An 18,086-nucleotide genomic window follows, 5' to 3' on the forward strand; every position below is an offset into this window, starting at 1 on the left:
GCAAAAAAAAATTTTTAAATGCATAAGACACCCCCACAGCAAAGGGTTATCTAGCCCCAAAATGTCAGTAGTGCCAAGGTCAAGAAACAGATATAAGCCAAATATTTTCATTTTAGCTGAGTAGAATTATTTTTTAGATGTGTGACTGCTTAAACACTTATCAATTTAGAGTTCTTTTTAAAAGACTAGAAAGACATAATGGTTTGATTTAGGGAAAAAGAACAACATTAAACAGTGATAAGTCAAAAGATTGTAAAGAAAAATTCAAATATTAAAACCTTTGTTAAGACATCTAACATATATATTGAAGAACAAAACAAAGATAACTTTTAAGGTACGTTTGAGCGTTCTAAAAATAGAATTCTTTGATCTCTTTAAATATTACTTGGACCAAGCAGAATCTTGCCATTGTGCTGAACAGGCCTGAAATCAAGTTGATCGAGTCATGATCTGTAAAACGTTAAAATCTGCTAGGATTTAGGATTGTTCCACTCAGCAGAAGGTGGTGTGATCTGTATTATCCTGTTGGATGCAAAAATTTCTAAGGTATAGGCACCTTTGAATATGAAATATGAAAGATGTGCAGTCGTAGGCAAGATGTTCTGGTCACTTCTGTGAAAGAGGGAATAAAAGAGAATTAACTGCAGGTCTATCATTCTGCTTGTGACAACCACTTTCACTTTGGCCAGTGATGCAGTTAGTAATGATCCACAGGCTTTGCTCAGGCTTCCTTAATTGCTAATTATAGAATGTCATTAAGTCTTTTGGGATACAATTTAAAATTATAAGACAAAGTAAAAGCTGATACGTAGGTGTCAAATATATGCCTCTCAGTCTCTTCTCCCATTATTGTCCAAGCTCCATTTTCCACATTCATTATGCCTGTCTGTCTCACTAGGCCATGAGTTTCTTTAGAGAAGAAACTATAGATACATTTTTTATTCTCAGCCCCTAACACAGAGCCTGGCACATAATAAGCCCATGTTAAAGAAAAACAGAGTGAATGAGTGGCAGAAATCCTGAGTCCAGTTGCTGTTAATCCTCTAGCTCAAGCTGCCCTTTTCCAGGACAAGCCAGCAGTGTGGCAGGTGTCTCAGCTCTGTTGTAGAAAAGCTGGCCAGAGAATTCTTTTCCCCTACTCTAGTACATTCGATTCAGTTACAGGAAGCCTTATTCCATCACCTGTGTTAATGGAGTAGGCCAGGTGTTCCTCTGAACACAATGCTGCAAGAACTACGTAGAGTAGATTCCTTCACATGATAAGGCTCTAATCTGCTTGGGCTCATGTCTTGGTTTTTCATTTATATATGGCTAGAACTTTTTATCCTTTACTGGAATTAATATGGTGTTCTCTCTTCTCTGTTTAAATAGCTGTAAACACTTTGACTGAATCAACATTGAAGAATGTCCCTCAAGTGGTAAATGTGCAGGAATTGAAGAATAACCCTGCAACCGCTTCTGCAGCCATGAGGTATGTTCTGACTGCAGTGTGTTTCAGCCCCTGGCTGCTTCTGTAGTAGCGGTGGACTGCCTGCAGGGAGCAGCAGTGCCACTGTCACAGTCTGGTTTTCCTGCACCACCTTAGGTTATAAGGCGGGTGGCGGCTAAGCCTGCCTACACAATGCATTTTCAGGAGATTGTCCTTTTTAACTGGCCAGTGACAGTTGCCTCACAAACTTTTAAAGTTTGTCTTGATGCTATATGCTCAGTTTCTGTTTGCCATGTGTAAGTCTCTGTGTGGTACATATTAGGTGTGCAGGTTGATTTTTTTTTTTTTTTTTTTTTTAAATACCCTAGGGGTTCCAGAGTTGATGCTTTGGTTCTCATGCAGACTTGATTCTGGAAACTGTAATCTCAAGGGTGACACTCTCCTCCCTCACTTCCCTTCTCCGGGCATTTCTGTTCTTCCCATTTCTTTTGCTTTTGTATAAAAGACAGCAGCTCTGTTTGGAGACTTTAGCTTCTCTGCCATGCCATGTTTGAAGGCTAGATTGTTGCTGGTGGAGCTCACTTGTTTGTTTTTTTGGTGGTGGTGGTGGTTTTGTTGTTGTTGGTGTTTTTGTTTGTTTTGGTTTTTTTTGTTTTTTTTTTTAGACAAGTTCTCACTCTGTCGCCCAGACTGGAGTGTAGAGTGCAGTACGATCATGGCGCACTGTAGCCTTAACCTCCTGGGCCCAAGCCATGCTCCCATATCTGCTTCCCAAGTAGCTGCTGGGACTACAGGCACATGACACCACACCCAGCTAATTTTTTAATTTTTTAATTTTTTATAGAGATGGAGTTTTTACCGTGTCACCCCAGGCTGGTCTCAAACTTCTGGGGTCAAGTGATCCTCTCACCTAATCCTCGTAAAGTGCAGTGATTACAGGCAGGAGCCACTGTGCCCAGCCTAGCTCACTTGTCTTTAGTCCTCATCTGTGTTCAGAGTTCAGGGTGCTGACTCCCTCCCGCTGCCCTGGGCAGGTTCACAGAACATGCCTGTGCCCTGCTTTGCCCTGCATACTTTGTGACTGTGATCCCTTTAGACCAACCACCATCCCCTGTGGCAAAGGGAAGAGTTGAGGGACATTTCCTCACTTGGAACATGGGGATCTTGAGGACTAATATCAGATTTCAGGGAATTAGTGTCTGGTACCCATGATTAGTCTAGCAGCAAGAAGGGCAGCCATAGACCTTGTGGTTCTCCACAGCGTGCCCACCCTCTGCCATCGCACAGAGCAGATCTGCCCACAGCTCTGTTTTCCCTGTTTCAAGTGGCCCTGCCTCACTGGTCCGCTGGCCTCTTTTTTTCCATGTTGTTCTGTTTATCAACACTGCTTGTTTGAGGAATTTTTAGTTATCTCAGGGCCATACTAACAGCCAAAAAACAAGCCGCCACTATTACTATTTTGTAGTGACCTCGGAGCCTTGGTATGCTGTTTAGACCAATATGGTATTTATGGTTGTTGCAAACTTTTCAAGGGAAAGAACTATGCATTAGAGTTTGGGAATTGTAGCCAGATTCCCAGCATCGGGAAGACAAGGAAAAGCCACTGAAAGGCAGAATGTTATGTAAGATGGGAAAATTCAGCATATGGTACAGGAAGTATTGTCTGGTATTTCTGAGATATATTAGGTGCTAACCATGTATGAGAAGCACCTTTTGGAGATTCCACTTCTCCTTTTCTCAAGTTTCATTTCCCTAAATGGTTCATCTGAGCTGATCTTTGATGAAGGGTTTGTTCAAGGAGTAATTTTGAGTCTACTCTTTCTGACAAGAAAAAATCTCAGACGACTTAAGAAATCTCGAAGAAACTTTCTGTTTCATTCTCTACAGAATTGGACTCTGGTATAATTATTTGATGTGTATGCCCAGCATGGTGCCTGAAATGTAGAAGCATTCCTTTCAGTAATCATTTATTGAATAATAGGTAAACTCCAAACATAAATTGAAAAGTGAAAATTGGTATTTACTGTCACCCCTCCCCAGGAAAGATCGAGAGAATATGTTCATTGTAAAATGACTTGCTTTCAGATTCTTTTATGTTTTATTTTTAAAATTATTTTCAACCAGCTCTCATGGAACAGATTCTTTTAAACAGTAGTTTCCTAAGTGTATTTTAAGTATTTAATTTTGCAGTTAGCTTTTTCTCAGTGGTATCTACAGAAGATTCATCATAGGATGAGCTTACATATTTCTGCCATTGGTGTATTTTATGTTCATTGGCCTCATCCATTCAGTTCATTGGAAGAGTGTTTATCTGGCGCCAACCCACAGCTATTCAAATTCCTTTGCAGTGCTCCGTCGCTTGATTCAGCAGATTCTTAGCATCTGCTGTGAGCATGATACTGCCCTGGGTACTAGAGATAGGGTAGTTGAATAAGACAAACCAAGCAAGAAAACAGCCGGGAAACTGCCAGTTACACAAACTTTTATTTTGGTGTGCATTCATTCATTTATTCATTCTTTCAACATATACTTAATGAGCATTTGTTGTATGCCACACACTGTTCTTAGGTGCTGGAGATAAACTGCCTGTTTTGCTGTTAACAAAATAGACCGAAAAAACTAACAGACTGATTGTTTGGAGAGACAAACAATAATCAAAATAAATAAGTAAAATATATAATATATTAGATGGGATATGGTGTGATGGAGAAAATTAAGGCAGGGGGGAAAGGTTAGAGAGTATTGTCTGAACCTGGGTTATAATTTTAAATAGGTTGGCCAGGGAAGGTCTCCTCGGGAAGGTGACCTTTGAATGAAGAGAGAAGGGCTAGACAGCAGGTCTCATTAATATCTCGGAAGAAAGCTCCAAGCACAGGACCTGTAGCAGGAGCGTGTCTACAAGTTGAAGAGCGAGCTGGAGGGACCTCTGGTGACGAGAGTAGAGGCAGCAAGAGGAAGAATGCTCGGGGAGGAAGTCAGGGAAGACTGTTGGTGGACAGTGTCTGTCTGAGTCCCTGCTTTCAGTTCTTTTGGGTATGTATGCAGGAGCGGAATCGCTTGATCACATAGCTCAAACTGGTTTACAGAGGTGCTGCACCATTTTTCATTCCCAACAGCAATGTATGGGGGTTCCAGCTTCTCCACATCCTCACCAACACTCATTATTGACTATCTTTTTGATTATAGTCATCCTAGTGGTGTAAAATGGTATCTCACACTATCAGTAGTTTTGATTTGCATTTCTCTAATGGCTAGTGATATTGAGCATCTTTTCATGTGTTTTTTGGCCAGTTGTATCTTCTTTGGAGAAATATCTATTTAGTTCCTTTGCTCCATTTTAAAATTAGGTTATCTTTTTATTTTTGAGCTGTAAGTTTCTTTATATAATCTGTATTCAAGTATCTCATCAGGCATATGATTTGCAAATATTTTCTTTTTTTTTCTTGCTCTGTCACCCAAGCTGGAGTGCAGTGGCGCGATCTCGGCTCACTGCAAGCTCCGCCTCCCGGGTTCACGCCATTCTCCTGCCTCAGTCTCTCCCAGTAGCTGGGACTACAGGTGCCCACCACCACACCCGGCTAATTTTTTTTTTTGTATTTTTTAGTAGAGATGGGATTTCACCGTGGTCTTGATCTCCTGACCTCGTGATCCACCCGCCTCGGCCTCCCAAAGTGCTGGGATTACAAGCGTGAGCTACCGCGCCCGGCCGATTTGCAAATATTTTTTCCCCTTCTTTGAGTTATTTTTCACTTTCTTGATGTGTCCTTTGACACAAAAATCTAGTCCAGTTTATCTATTTTTTCTCTTGTTGCTTGTGCTTTAGGTGTCACATGTAGGAAACCATTGCCTAATCCAAGGTCATAAAGATTTACACTGATGTTTTCTTTGAAGAGTTGTGTGGTTTTAGCTCTTATATCTAGGTCTCTGATCCATTTGGAGTTAATTTTTGTAAATGGTGTGAAGTAGAGATCCAACTTAATTGTTTTGAATGTGGATATCCAGTTGTCCCAGCACCACAACATATCTTTTCCATCCTTTTATTTCAACTTATTTTGTCTTTATATTTAAAATGGATTTCTTGTAGCACAACAATGTGAATGTGCTTAATATCACTGAACTACATGTGCACTTAAAAATGGTTACTTTTAAGATGGCAGATTTTGTTAAGTGTATTTTACTACAATAAACAAAAATAATTTAAAAAAATAAAATGGATTTCTTACAGACTAGGGGTCCCCAGCCCTGGGCTGCAGACCAATACCGGTCTGTGGCCTCTTAGAAACCGGGCCACACAGAAGAAGGTGAGCGGCAGGCGAGTGAGCATTACCACCTGAGCTCCACCTCCTGTCAGATCAGCGGCAGCTTTGGATTCCCATGGAAGCATGAACCCTATTGTGAATTGCACATGCGAAGGATCTAGGTTGCATGCTCCTTACGATAATCTAACTGAATAAAATATAGAATTATAGCCGGATGATCTGAGGTGAAACAGTTTCATCCTGAAACCATCCCCCTCCGCTGTCCGTCTGTGGAAAAAATTCTTTCACAAAACCAGTCCCTGGTGCCAAAAAGGTTGGAGACCACGGTTGTAGACAGTATATAGTGGGCCTTAACTTGCTTTTTTTTAATCTTGACCATCTGTGACTTTTAATTGGAGTGATTAGATTGTTTACCTTAAGTGTAATTATTGACATGTTTGGGTTTGAATCTGTTATATAGCTATTTGTTTCTATTTATCCCATCTGTTTATTGTTCAGTTTTTGTTTTTCTGCCTTCTTTTGGGTTAAATGTCTTTATGACTCTATTTTAACTTTTTTGTTGACTTATTGGCTATAACTTGGTGTTATTTAAGTGCTTACATTAGAGTTTATAGTATACATCTTCAACTTATCACAGACTGTCTTCAAGTGATACTGTATTACTAAAGAGTAGTGTAAGAATATGACAGCAGTATTCTATTTTATCCCTTCACCACCTTTATGCTATTGTACATTTTACTTCCACTTGTATTGTAAACCTCATGATACATTGTTATAAACAGTTGACTATCTTTCCTCCCCCCTGCCCCCCAGATGGATTCTTGTTCTGTCGCCAAGGCTGGAGTGCAGTGGTGTGATCTCAGCTCACTGCAACCTCCGCCTCCCAGGTTCAAGTGATTTTCCTGCCTCAGCCTCCCTAGTAGCTGCGATTACAGGTGCCCACCATCACGCCTGGCTAATTTTTATATTTTTGGTAGAGATGGGGTTTTGCCATGTTGGCCAGGCTGGTCTCGAACTCCTGACCTCAGGTGATCTGCCTGTCTCGGCCTCCCAAAGTGCTGGGATTACAGGTGTAAGCCACCGCACCCGGCTATCTTTTAAATACATTTAAATAAGAAGAAAAATGTTTTCACGTTTATACATATAGTTACCATTTCCAGGGTTCTTCATTCATGTGTCTGGTCCCAGCTTGCCATCTGGTATAATTTTTCGTCTGCTCAAAGGACTTCCTTTAATGTTTCTTGAGGTTCACATCTGAATTCTTTTAGCTTTTGTATGTCTGCAGAAGTCTTTATTTCACCTTTGTTTTTGAAAGATATTTTCACAGGTTAAAGAATTCTAGATTGGCAGTTTTTTTCTTTCACTGATTTAAAGATGTTCCTCTACTTTAAAAATAATAACTCTAGTAATGACCAGAAACTTAGAAGGAACTTTAATCCTTTTGTTTTTCTTATTACAAATGTTTGTTATAGATATAAAAAAGATAGCTAAAAAGAACAAAATTAAAATCACCTTTATTCCCACCACAAATGTATGATTGTTATTTACACATTTTTTCATCCTTATTTTATGAAAATGTTTCTTGTTAGAGAAAAATTTGGATGCATGCTGCTTTGTAAATTTGTACCCTTTTCAGCTTAATCATGAAATGTAATTGTTTACATTTTCCATGTCATTAAAAATTCTTACACTATTCATATTTTTTCTTCTCTTTTTCTTTTTTTTTTTTGAGGTGGAGTCTCACTTTGTCACCCAGGCTGGAGTGCAGTGGCGCAATCTCAGCTCATTCCAACCTCCACCTCTCAGGTTCAAGCGATTCTCCTGCCTCAGCCTCCTGAGTAGCTGGGATTGCAGGTGTGCACCAGCACAGCCGGCTAATTTTTGTATTTTTAGTAAAGACGGGGTTTAACCGTGTTGGCCCAGCTGATTTCAAATTCCTGACCTCAGGTGATCCACCCACCTCGGCCTCCCAAATGCTGGGACTACAGGTGTGAGACACCGCACCTGGCCTCTCTCTCTCTTTTTTTTTTTTGTGAGATGGAGTCTCGCTCTGTCACTCAGGCTGGAGTGGAGTGGCACAATCTTGGCTCACTGCAACCTCTGCCTCCCGGGTTCAAGCGATTCTCATGCTTCAGCCTCCCAAGTAGCTGGGACTACAGGCACCTGCCACCACACCTGGCTAATTTTTTTGTATTTTTAGTAGAGACGGAGTTTCACCATGTTGGCCAGGCTGGTCTTGAACTCCTGACCTCAAGTGATCCACCTACCTCGGCCTCCCAAAGTGCTGGGATTATAGGCGTGAGACACTGCGCCTGGCCTATTTTTTCATATTTAATGTGGGTTTTTTCAAAGCTCTAATGCAGTTCCATCTTACATTATTTAATTTACTTAGCATCTAAACATTCATGCAGGAAATACAATTTGCTTTAGCAGACTTTTGGATACTATTTTAAAGAATGTGTCTTTGAAGACATTAAATTTACCAATGGAGAAAATAGTTGGCAGTTATATTTCCATCGACAGATGTCAAAAATGCTCAAGAATTGAATATAGAGTGTTTGTTTTCAGTATCTTCTATCATTTTCATTCTTTTTCCATGTTGATTTCTTTGTTTCTTCAGTTACTCTTGATAAATTCCATTCTCTCACATATGAGTATGTATGAAAAGATACATGTGATAGTGATTAAGGTTTACCAAAATAAAACATAACCAGGTCTCTTGTTTTTTATGCTTTTTAAAATCCTGAAATAAGTTACAAGAAGTTGAGGCTTTTTACAACAATCGGATGAGTATTTACCTTGTTGAAGTTCATTAAAGTTGAAGGGATCAATAGCAAAGGGCCTAGGTGACATTTTAATGCTTCACAACCCAATTTTATAATTGTGTGTAGAGTGCAATCCATGGAACATGTGTGCATTTGTCTGCCTGTGTTGGCATGTAGTGCTGGTAATGTGTGGCCAAAAACAGAAAAAAAATGACTCTTCTGTGTTTTATTTTTCTCCAAGAACCCGAGTTTCCAAACTCTTAGTGATCTGTGCCTCTGTCGTTCATTTCTGAAGCAGGAGCTTTAGTGTTGCTGGTAATGTCAGTGTCATTTGTAGACTCACTCAGTAAAGAGATGTCTCTTTGGGGCTCTGTCATAGCACCATTTTCTTATAGTCCTTTGATTTTGCTTTTCATGTGTAGAACAAAGAATATCAAGATGAATTTCTGATATTTTTCAGCTACTTTTTGTTGCTAAAAAGTAGAATAAAGTCATCTAAGATATGGGTACTTCTGAATTTGGCTTTTCTATCTCTTGATCATTTCTAGCTATTGATTTCCATTGTTTTGGTTCATGCTCATGCACAAACGTTTGAACATATTTGAGAGTATACTGTTTTTTCTGTTTGCTGTCTTGGATCTTGATAGAGATTTCTTGGATCTGATTTGTTAGTTGGTTTACTAGCTGATTGCACTGAACAGCATTTCTTTGCAGGGGTGTCACGTGGTGTGTAGGTACTGTGAATCCTAATTTTGTGTATTTGGGGATTTAGGATACTCAGGAGATGCATAGCATTATCACAAATAAATAGAACAATAATTACACTCAGTCTTATGCATAATTTACTATCATGTCACAATTGAATTTTGGCTATAAAAAATTTTCTAAAATTTGGATAAATTGCTGCTTTTATTTTTATTTCTGATTTCTGTTTGTCTTTGAGAAAGCATAAAAGAGTTTCCTTTCCGTTGTAATCCTTGTGAGCTCCAACCTCTTCTCTAAGCAAGTCTGCTGTGTCCGCCCAGGTATTGCTCAGGGCCCAGCAGTCTCACTCACACATTCTTTTCCTCTGGTACAGATTCAGCGGAAGTGAGGGGGGAACACTGTACCTGTATTGCCTGCTTGGTAAACTATCTCAGGGGAACAGGGATGTGTTTCTCCAGAGAGATGCATATTTATAGTTGCTTCTGGCTTCAGTAGAAGCATGAAACGGGTTTCGTTTCACTGAACGTAAGTTCACTTTTTCTTCTCTCTCAATCTAATAAAGTCTGTTTAGGAAGGTTCCCGTGTTATTCCAGCAGACAATCTCAATGTGCTTGTAAGGTTTGTTAAGCTGTTTGACAATTTTCTTCTGTGAAGCACAGGCCTATCTTTTATCTTGTAAGTTAATTTTTTGATGGAAAATACGAATCCTCCCTAAATCTAGGGGAGTTCTGAAAAATAACCAGGTCCTACAACTACTACTGCTATATATACCAGTCAGAGTAGCACTGGGCTGACAACAGATAAATTGAAAAAATTGCCCCTAGGAGCCAAGAACTTTTGTGTGTTATCACACTAACAGGTAGTTTTCCCATATGTGAACACTAGTTATTGAAATAACAGTTCCTCGCATACAGTATTCACCTACTTCAGAATTAACAAAAGATGATGAGAGCTCTTTCTGCGAATAGGGGTATACTTTTCATGCTGTAGCAAAGATGCAGGTTGGGAATGGAACAGTGGTACATTTGAATCCCTTGGATGCTGACCTGGTGAGCCCGGGGGATAGCTGCTGTGAGAAGCTAAGATCTCTTTGGATAGCACCTTTGTGGTAGCAGCGAATTGGATGCATAGGTGACAGTGAGAATGTTCCCATAGAGCCTGCTTGGGTAAGAGAATCAGGAATTCCTCATGTGGTCTACAACAGGGGGAAGGGCCAGGGAGGAGGAGGGCTTATACTCTGGATAGTAAAAAGATCTAGTTCTGAATGGTTACTAATTTTTTTCTTAGGATTGCAGAAAGGAAATAAGTTATAAGGCCACTGCTTTCACTTTCATGCTAAAAACCCAAAGTTCATTTTTAAAATTTATCCTTCAAAAAAAAATGTCAAATCAGTTGGATTGGGGTCCCATGCGTCTGTATCCTACCCAAAACTGGTATCGTATATTGGACGGAAGGTTGGCTTGAGAATGAATGTGATTTTTACCTAGTCATGCCTTTCTCTGAGTGTATGCTTTGTGTTTTTCAGTTCTTCAGTGCCCTACTCCACAGCCAAAACACCTCACCCAGTGTTGACCCCAGTGGCCGCTAACCAAGCCAAGCAGGTAACTTACTGATTTTTACTTTTTTTTTTTTTCTTTTTTTGAGACAGAGTCTCACTCTGTCATCCAGGCTCAAGTGCAGTGGTGCGATCTTGGCTCACCGCAACCTCTGCCTCCTGTGTTCAAGGGATTCTCGTGGCTCAGCCTCCTGAGTAGCTGGGATTACAGGCACCCACCACCACGCCCAGTCAATTTTTGTATTTTTAGTAGAGACAGGGTTTCACCACGTTGGCCAGGCTAGTCTCGAGCTCCTGACCTCAGGTGATCCATCTGCCTCAGCCTCCCAGAGTGCTGGGATTACAGGTGTGAGCCACCGTACCTGGCCTGAGTTTTACTTTTAACATTCATGCCATGTCTGTCTTTATAAGTGAAGACTATACTGTTTTTAAGTCTTGACTTTGTTTAAATGAACCATAAGTCTGATAAAGGCCCATAATCCTTTCCCCACAATTTATGCCAGTCTTGACATGGCTGTTAATCAGAGTAGGTCAGTCAGGACCTGACGCTGTCTTCATAGGCCATTTAACATTCTGCACCTAGTAATTTGGGGTCATAATTCTAATACCATACATTTTTATATGAGGTATTTTGCTTTGCAGTTTACTTTCACATTATCTCAGTTAACCCATACAACAGCCATATACAGTGGGAGGATAGGTGTTTAGATATGTCTCACTGGTGAGGCAGCCTAGGCTTGAGTGACCAACGCAAACTCTCATGATTAGTAAATGGTGGAACCAGAGCTGGGACCCAAGGCTTCTGACTTCCTCCTGTCCATTGCTCGTTTCACTACACAGTTGAGTATCAATGTCTGGGGTATAGGTTATCTGGTTTTCTCCTGCAACCCCTGTTTGTCAGAGTTTGCATATTTTTAGTGATGTTATGTCTAGCTTGTCTAGCTTCAGGCTTTTGCCTGATAAACATTGTCCCTTAGAAAAATAGGTGATACTGCAGACAGTTAAACAATCCAGAAAAAAGTGATAGGGGATGGCTGGAAGGTCAGTCAGGCTAGTGCCGAAACTCTTCCTAAGAAATTCTGGTTTCTCTTGCTACTCTTACATCTGTCTCTGAGATGAGTAGTTTGTGTTAGAGATCAGAATTTGAGACTGGATATCAGGACTTGCCTATTTAAGTTCTCAAACTTGCCTCTATTCCTTAGTTTACCATAACTTAAAATGGCATTTAAGCATTTAGCATTCGATCTTTCTTCTGGAGGTATTTGTGTTCACCATGGAAAACACATGATAAGGCATAAGTCATGGAGAGTGAAGGAATATTGACTGGAGATGGATAAGTCAGTTTTGCCTTTAACCTTATTGTACATGCTTTGAGAGCTAGAACCATTTTATTCATTTACCCCTTCATTAATTCATCTACCTAATATTCGAGTGCTTTTGATGTGCTAAGCACTGTGCTAGGCACTGGGAAGATAGCCATGAACTAGGCCAGTGTGACTGCCTTCTTGGAGCTTGCAGAGTATTTCTATTTTCATCCTTTAATATGATCTTACATGTGGTTAACTTAAATTGAGACCTTTTTTTTGTTTCCTTTCTTTTTCTTTTTGGTAATTTATCTAAAAGTGTTTGCGCTTGCTTATTTTAAATTATATTTTTGTGTTTACATTTTACATATTTCTTTGTTACAAACAATGGTTAGTGGTTTAACATAAACATTTTGCTTGTATTCTGTTATAGGGGTCTCTAATAAATTCCCTTAAGCCATCTGGGCCTACACCAGCATCCGGTCAGTTATCATCTGGTGACAAAGCCTCAGGTCAGTTTGCATTTTTGTTTTCTTGAAAATAAAGGTGAAAGAAGCACTCCACAATAGGGGTTATTGTTCCGGATCACTGAGACAGTTGCCATAGGAAACAGGAGTCACATTTGACGAGATCGGGAGCATTCAGGATAGTATGACCATAGACAAGAGATCATATTTGAAAGCCTTCAGCTAATGAAGAATTTCTAGAAAATTAGTATGCCCTTCAATGGCTATGTAGACTTCTGAAATTTTGAGGTTAGTTTGAAAATGATAGAGCAATAGGAGAAAAACCTTCCTTTAAATTCTTTTCCTAAAATGGAGCAATAGTATTATCTTTTTCTTCCTTGCTGGATGATCACAGTTGAGAGGAATGGATCAGAATGCTAAATGCTATTTCTTCCACTAAAAGGAATTAAAAATTCTGTTGGTCCACAGTGACAGTTCAAAAGCCTGTAAGGTAGAGAAAGTAAAACAGATTTGTAAGATCTCAGAGTGTATAATGAGTCGATATTATGAGATTTTATGGCTTCAGATAACTTCTCCTACACTCACTCAAGCATAATTATTCTTAATTTGGTTTTCACAGTAACCATGAGTGTTTTGACCAGACACTTTGTCCAAGTGTCATTGCCCAAACCAACTTTATGCAGAATGTGGGTCTTCCTCAGTGTCCCCTTTTGTTGGCTCCTTTATTATAGCCTACCTGATTTGGCATGTATTACTTCCTGCTGCAAGGGTCTTGTGCTGTCTGCAATACTGAATTTTTACAACACTGTGGATTCTGGCGTTTGTTTCAATTGTGCTCTTAAGTGGGCCTTCAAGCAAATTCTGTTAGAAATTGAACTTCATGCATTAGCAGCCTGCCTCTCATAATCTTAATCATACAATCATTCTGACTTTCTCTGTAGTCCCAAACTTTCTGATTGGATACTGGGTTTATCTTTAGTAGCTATTCCTTGCAGAAGGAAGCCATTATTGCATAAGCCAGAGTTGTATTCTAGAATTCGGAGTGGTATGGAACCACAGTTGGTATCATGTACGCCTCACATGAGAAGGAGGTATCTAGCACTTCTCGACTGGGGCCTAAAGCTTTATGTTAAAAGGAAAATTTTATAGTGGAATTGTCAAAAGACTTGAGTATTTTACAAAAAGGTTTTGAAAGATCATATACTCTTTTTTCAAGGACTTCATTGGAGAGGTTTTTGTCACTCTTGGAGTTAGAACCAAAGAAACCTAAGGAACTTTGCTTTATGCATATCTAGGCAAGTAGTGTGACTTCCAAGAAATTTCCGAGATTCACCATTCATTGCTGATCATGAAATCCTCCCTTTCATTACGAGGTGTTCACTTCTGTTTTCACTTGCCAGGTAATCAAGGTTTAGAAAAGAACTTTTTTCTTTTGGTAGGGAAACTTCCATGAAAGGTGCTGCTTAAGAGTTTGCAAAAAGTTTCTTTTTGAAAAAGAGCATTTCTAAAACCTCTAGAGAATAGTTCTCTTACTAATAATGGAAAAACCTTCATTGTTTTTCTGATTATAAAACTATTACATGTCCAGAAAAAGTCTACGGTGTAGAGATATATAATGTAGAATGCGAAAGCTGCCCTATAGATTCTGTATTCCAGAGATAATGATTTCATGTATATCTCTTGAGGTTACTTCATTGTTTTTTAAAGAAAAATATCCTATATACTGCATATCCTATATATATTGATTTTGTAACTTATTTCCCCTTCTCTGCCGCTTCTTACAATAAATGTCTTGGTCTCTGCAGGTCTGATACAGATCGACCTTACTCATTTTAAGAGCTGTCTATAACCTCATTGTGTAGTTACACCCTGTTAAATTTAACTAGTACTCTGCTGATGATTTAGATTGTGACTTTTCATCCCGTACACTTTACATTATATACCAGTAGTTTTAAAAATATTTGTACTACTATCTACCCTGTGTTTGTTTATTTTAGAAGGTTTTTTTTTTTTCTTGTTGTTGTTTGGTTTAGTTTCGTTTGATTTGGGCTTTTTAAATACAGTTTTCCTCTTCCCTTTCCCCCTTTTGAAGTGGAGCAAGGCCGGATGTGGTGGCTCATGCCTGTAATCCTAGCACTTTGGGAGGCCAAGGCAGGCGGATCACCTGAGGTCAGGAATTCGAGACCAGCCTGGCCAACATGATGAAACCCTGTCTCTACTAAAAAAAAAAAATACAAAAATTAGCTGGGCATGGTGGTGCATGCCTATAGTTCCAGCTGCTTGGGAGGCTGAGGGAGGAGAATCGCTTGAACCTGGGAGGCAGAGATTGCAGTGAGTCAAGATTGTGCCACTGCACTCCAGCCTGGGCAACAGAGCGAGACTCTGTCTCAAATAAATAAAGTAGAGCAGTAGGGAAAAGATTGAAGATTGTACCCAAACTATAAGTAAGTAGTTAGAGTGAAATCAAACATGGGGAGAATGATGGATTGCACTTTTAACCTTCTTGCATGTCTCCATATTATAGCAATCATGTTTTACATCTGTAATTTTAAAAAAGCACGATTATTTATTAAATACCAACAAAATCTATGGAAAATGCAGAAATATATATAGAAGTAAACAGCCTTAAAGTCACTACTCAAAAATATTTAGCTTATGAACCTATTTCTCTTTTGGATTTTTGTCCTTCAGCATAGATTAATTTCAAATAATTATAAAGCTACATTATATATGGTTTTATTTACTTTTGTGGGGAGGGGGCTTAGCCTCACATTATAAGCATTTTCCCATAGCATTGAAATATATGAGTGTACTTTTAAAACTGTACATTTAAACTATACTAGAATTATTTTGATATCTTTTCTGTAAAGGAGACGGTGGCCCACCTTAGACTGGAATTAACACTGACAGAGCCACGGAGCAATTTCAGAGACCTCGAGCACAAGTGAGGCAACGTGCTCATTCCCCATGGCCACTGACGTGTCACAGAAGGCACATGCAGTGCTAAGCAGCACCTCACAGGCTGAGCTACAGGGAATTATACACTGGAACAGTGTTTCTGTCTTTTTGTAATATTCTTTTTTTTTTTTTTTCTCGTAATTTCAGGGACAGCCAAGATAGAAACAGCTGTGACTTCAACCCCATCTGCTTCTGGGCAGTTCAGCAAGCCTTTCTCATTTTCTCCATCAGGGTCAGTAATGAACTTAAGTTTTATGGCAAATTACTAGCAATTAGCTTCCCCAAATCTTACAATTGTAGATATATTTATATACTTACTAAATGTCTATGAACCCAGAGTTCTTACCATGGCAGTACTACATCTGATGATAGTGGCAGTAGTTTAATGTTCTCATGTAAATTGATTTTCCCTTTGCAATTCAAGTTAATACTTGTTTGTTACATATTTGTGTATCTGTTTTGTTTTTTAGCCTAAGCCTCATTATCTTTGGGTAATGAGTCTGCTAAATTCTGTAGTTCATCTAGTTTGTGGCACTGAGATGTTTCCATTCTGACACCATTTTGGGGGCTAGATGTGACATTCAAGTTGGCTTGCTGGACAAACATGGTGGCTCACGCCTATAATCTAGTGCTTTGGGAGGCCAAGGTTGGGGGGATTGCTTAAGGCCAGGAGTTGGAGACTGACCTGGGCAACATAGCGAGACCTCATCTCTACAAAAAATTGAAAAATTAACCAGGTGCGGTGGTTCACTTCTATAGTCCCAGCCACTTGGGAGGCTGAGGTGGGAGGATCCCTTGAGCCTAGGAGTTCGAGGTTACAGTGAGCTATGATCACACCATTGTACTCCAGCCTGGGCAACAGAGTGAAACCCCGTCTCCAAAAAAAAAAAAAAAAAGGCTTACTGCATCGAGAGTACAATATACTAAACTTCTTAGAGAATGTAATGAAAGATAATAGGCATTTGAAATTTGAGGTTTTATATAGATGTGGAGGAATCTGTTTCCAATCTTCTAAACCTTATCTCAAGATGAGCCTTTGTTAAGATGGCTGTTCTCTGCCATGAGCACTCATGTTGAAACCTGTGTGAGCTGCTGAAGCATTCTCTTCCCTGCAGTGATGGGGTTAGACTCTGTGGAACTGAGATCAAAATGTGTCAAAAGGATTTTTTGCCATTGAAGCACTGTGCATTCAGTTCCATTAGAAAAGCCTCTTAAGTTCTTCAGTTTATGCTTTTGTAACTAGGATCGTATTAACCAGTCTCTTTTTCCTGATTTTAATATATTTTTTGAGTGTCCTTCAGCCTAAGGAGAAAAGAGGGTATTAGAATATTATTTGAGGGGGAAAGTAATATATATATTTTTTCTTTATTATAAATCATTATGTTTTATACTTCCCAAAGATAATTTGCAGCAAATTTTAAAGAGTAGGTCAATGCCAAGAATTATTGCATCCTTTACAGATGGCTAATAATCAGTCTTTACTTCTGTGAAATGATATTCTTCTTCCTTTTCTTTTTTTTTTTTTTTTTTTTGATTTTCAGGCAGAGTCTCACTCCGTCACCCTGGTTGGAGCGCAGTGGTGAGATCTCAGCTCACTGCAATCTTCACCTCTCGGGTTCAAGTGATTCTCTTGCCCCAGCCTCCCAAGTAGCTGGGATTACAGATGTGTACCACCACGCCTAGCTAATTTTTGCATTTTAGTAGAGATGGGGTTTTTTCATGTTGGCCAGGCTGGTCTTGAACTCCTGGCCTCAAGTGATCCACCTGCCTTAGCCTTCCAAAGTGCTGGGATTGTAGGCATGAGCCACCGCACCTGGCCCTCTTCCTATTTTTAAAATAACCCAGAAAAGGTGGGATCATTGAATCAATGGCTTGACACTATTAGATAAAATTTCTTCACCAAGAAAGATTGTGTTTTTTATTTTTATTTTTAATATGATGGGCAAAGGTGTCTTATTACATTATTTAGTATATTTGATGTGCTTGGTTCCTTACATTTTAAAGCTAGTTTGAAATCTGCGATTTGAACTGTGTGTGTGTGTGTGTGTGTGTGTGTGTGTGTGTGTGACAGAGCAAGATTCTGTCTCAAAAAAAAAAAAAAAGTGCAGTGGCACAGTCATGGCTCACTACAACCTCCGCTTCCAGGACTGAAGTGATCCACCTGCCTTAGCCCCCGGAATAACTGAGACTACAGGTGCGCACCACCACACCTGGCTGATTTTTGTTTTTTAATTTTTGGGTTTTGGTTTTTGGGGGTTTTTGTTGTTTTTGTTTGTTTGGTTTTTGGGTTTTTGTTTTTGTTTTTGTTTTGTAGAAACAGGGTTCCACCATATTGCCTAGGCTGGTCTCAAACTCCTGGGCTCAAAGGATTAACCTGCCTCAGCCTCTCAAAATGCTGGGATGTGAGCCACCATGCCTGGCCTGAGTTTTTATCACTGTGAATAATCTGTTCTGATTCACACTCGCGTGAGATTTTCTTCCTTAGCGATGGTGTCTTCACTTACGGTGTAAAGAAAACGTACAAAAGGAGAGAGGAGATGGTGAAAGGAGTCATAAAGTTTTTGAACTAGATTTTCCTAGCCCTAAAACTCAGTTCTGTCAAAATGACTGAGTTAGGGCTTCTATTTCATTGTATCCATTGTTT

The 18,086-nt window shown here is 39.5% G+C and overlaps 1 protein-coding gene across 6 annotated transcripts in view; it reads left to right on the forward strand.

Moving 5' to 3' along the window:
* Positions 1-18,086, forward strand: part of NUP214 (nucleoporin 214) — a 109,492-nt gene that overhangs the window by 52,342 nt on the left and 39,064 nt on the right. For 5 of the 6 annotated variants that reach the window (XM_032165441.2, XM_032165443.2, XM_032165440.2 and 2 more), the window contains exons 24-27: positions 1,372-1,471; positions 10,684-10,759; positions 12,451-12,529; positions 15,590-15,674. In XM_032165441.2, the coding sequence (XP_032021332.2) occupies positions 1,372-1,471; positions 10,684-10,759; positions 12,451-12,529; positions 15,590-15,674 (340 nt within the window). Of the gene's footprint in view, positions 1-1,371; positions 1,472-10,683; positions 10,760-12,450; positions 12,530-13,541; positions 13,885-15,589; positions 15,675-18,086 lie in introns of those variants that run through there. The other variant, XM_058444911.1, reaches the window with a different exon arrangement.

Source organism: Hylobates moloch, unplaced genomic scaffold, assembly GCF_009828535.3.
Source record: "Hylobates moloch isolate HMO894 unplaced genomic scaffold, HMol_V3 SCAFFOLD_10, whole genome shotgun sequence".
Classification (NCBI taxonomy): Eukaryota; Metazoa; Chordata; class Mammalia; order Primates; family Hylobatidae; genus Hylobates; species Hylobates moloch.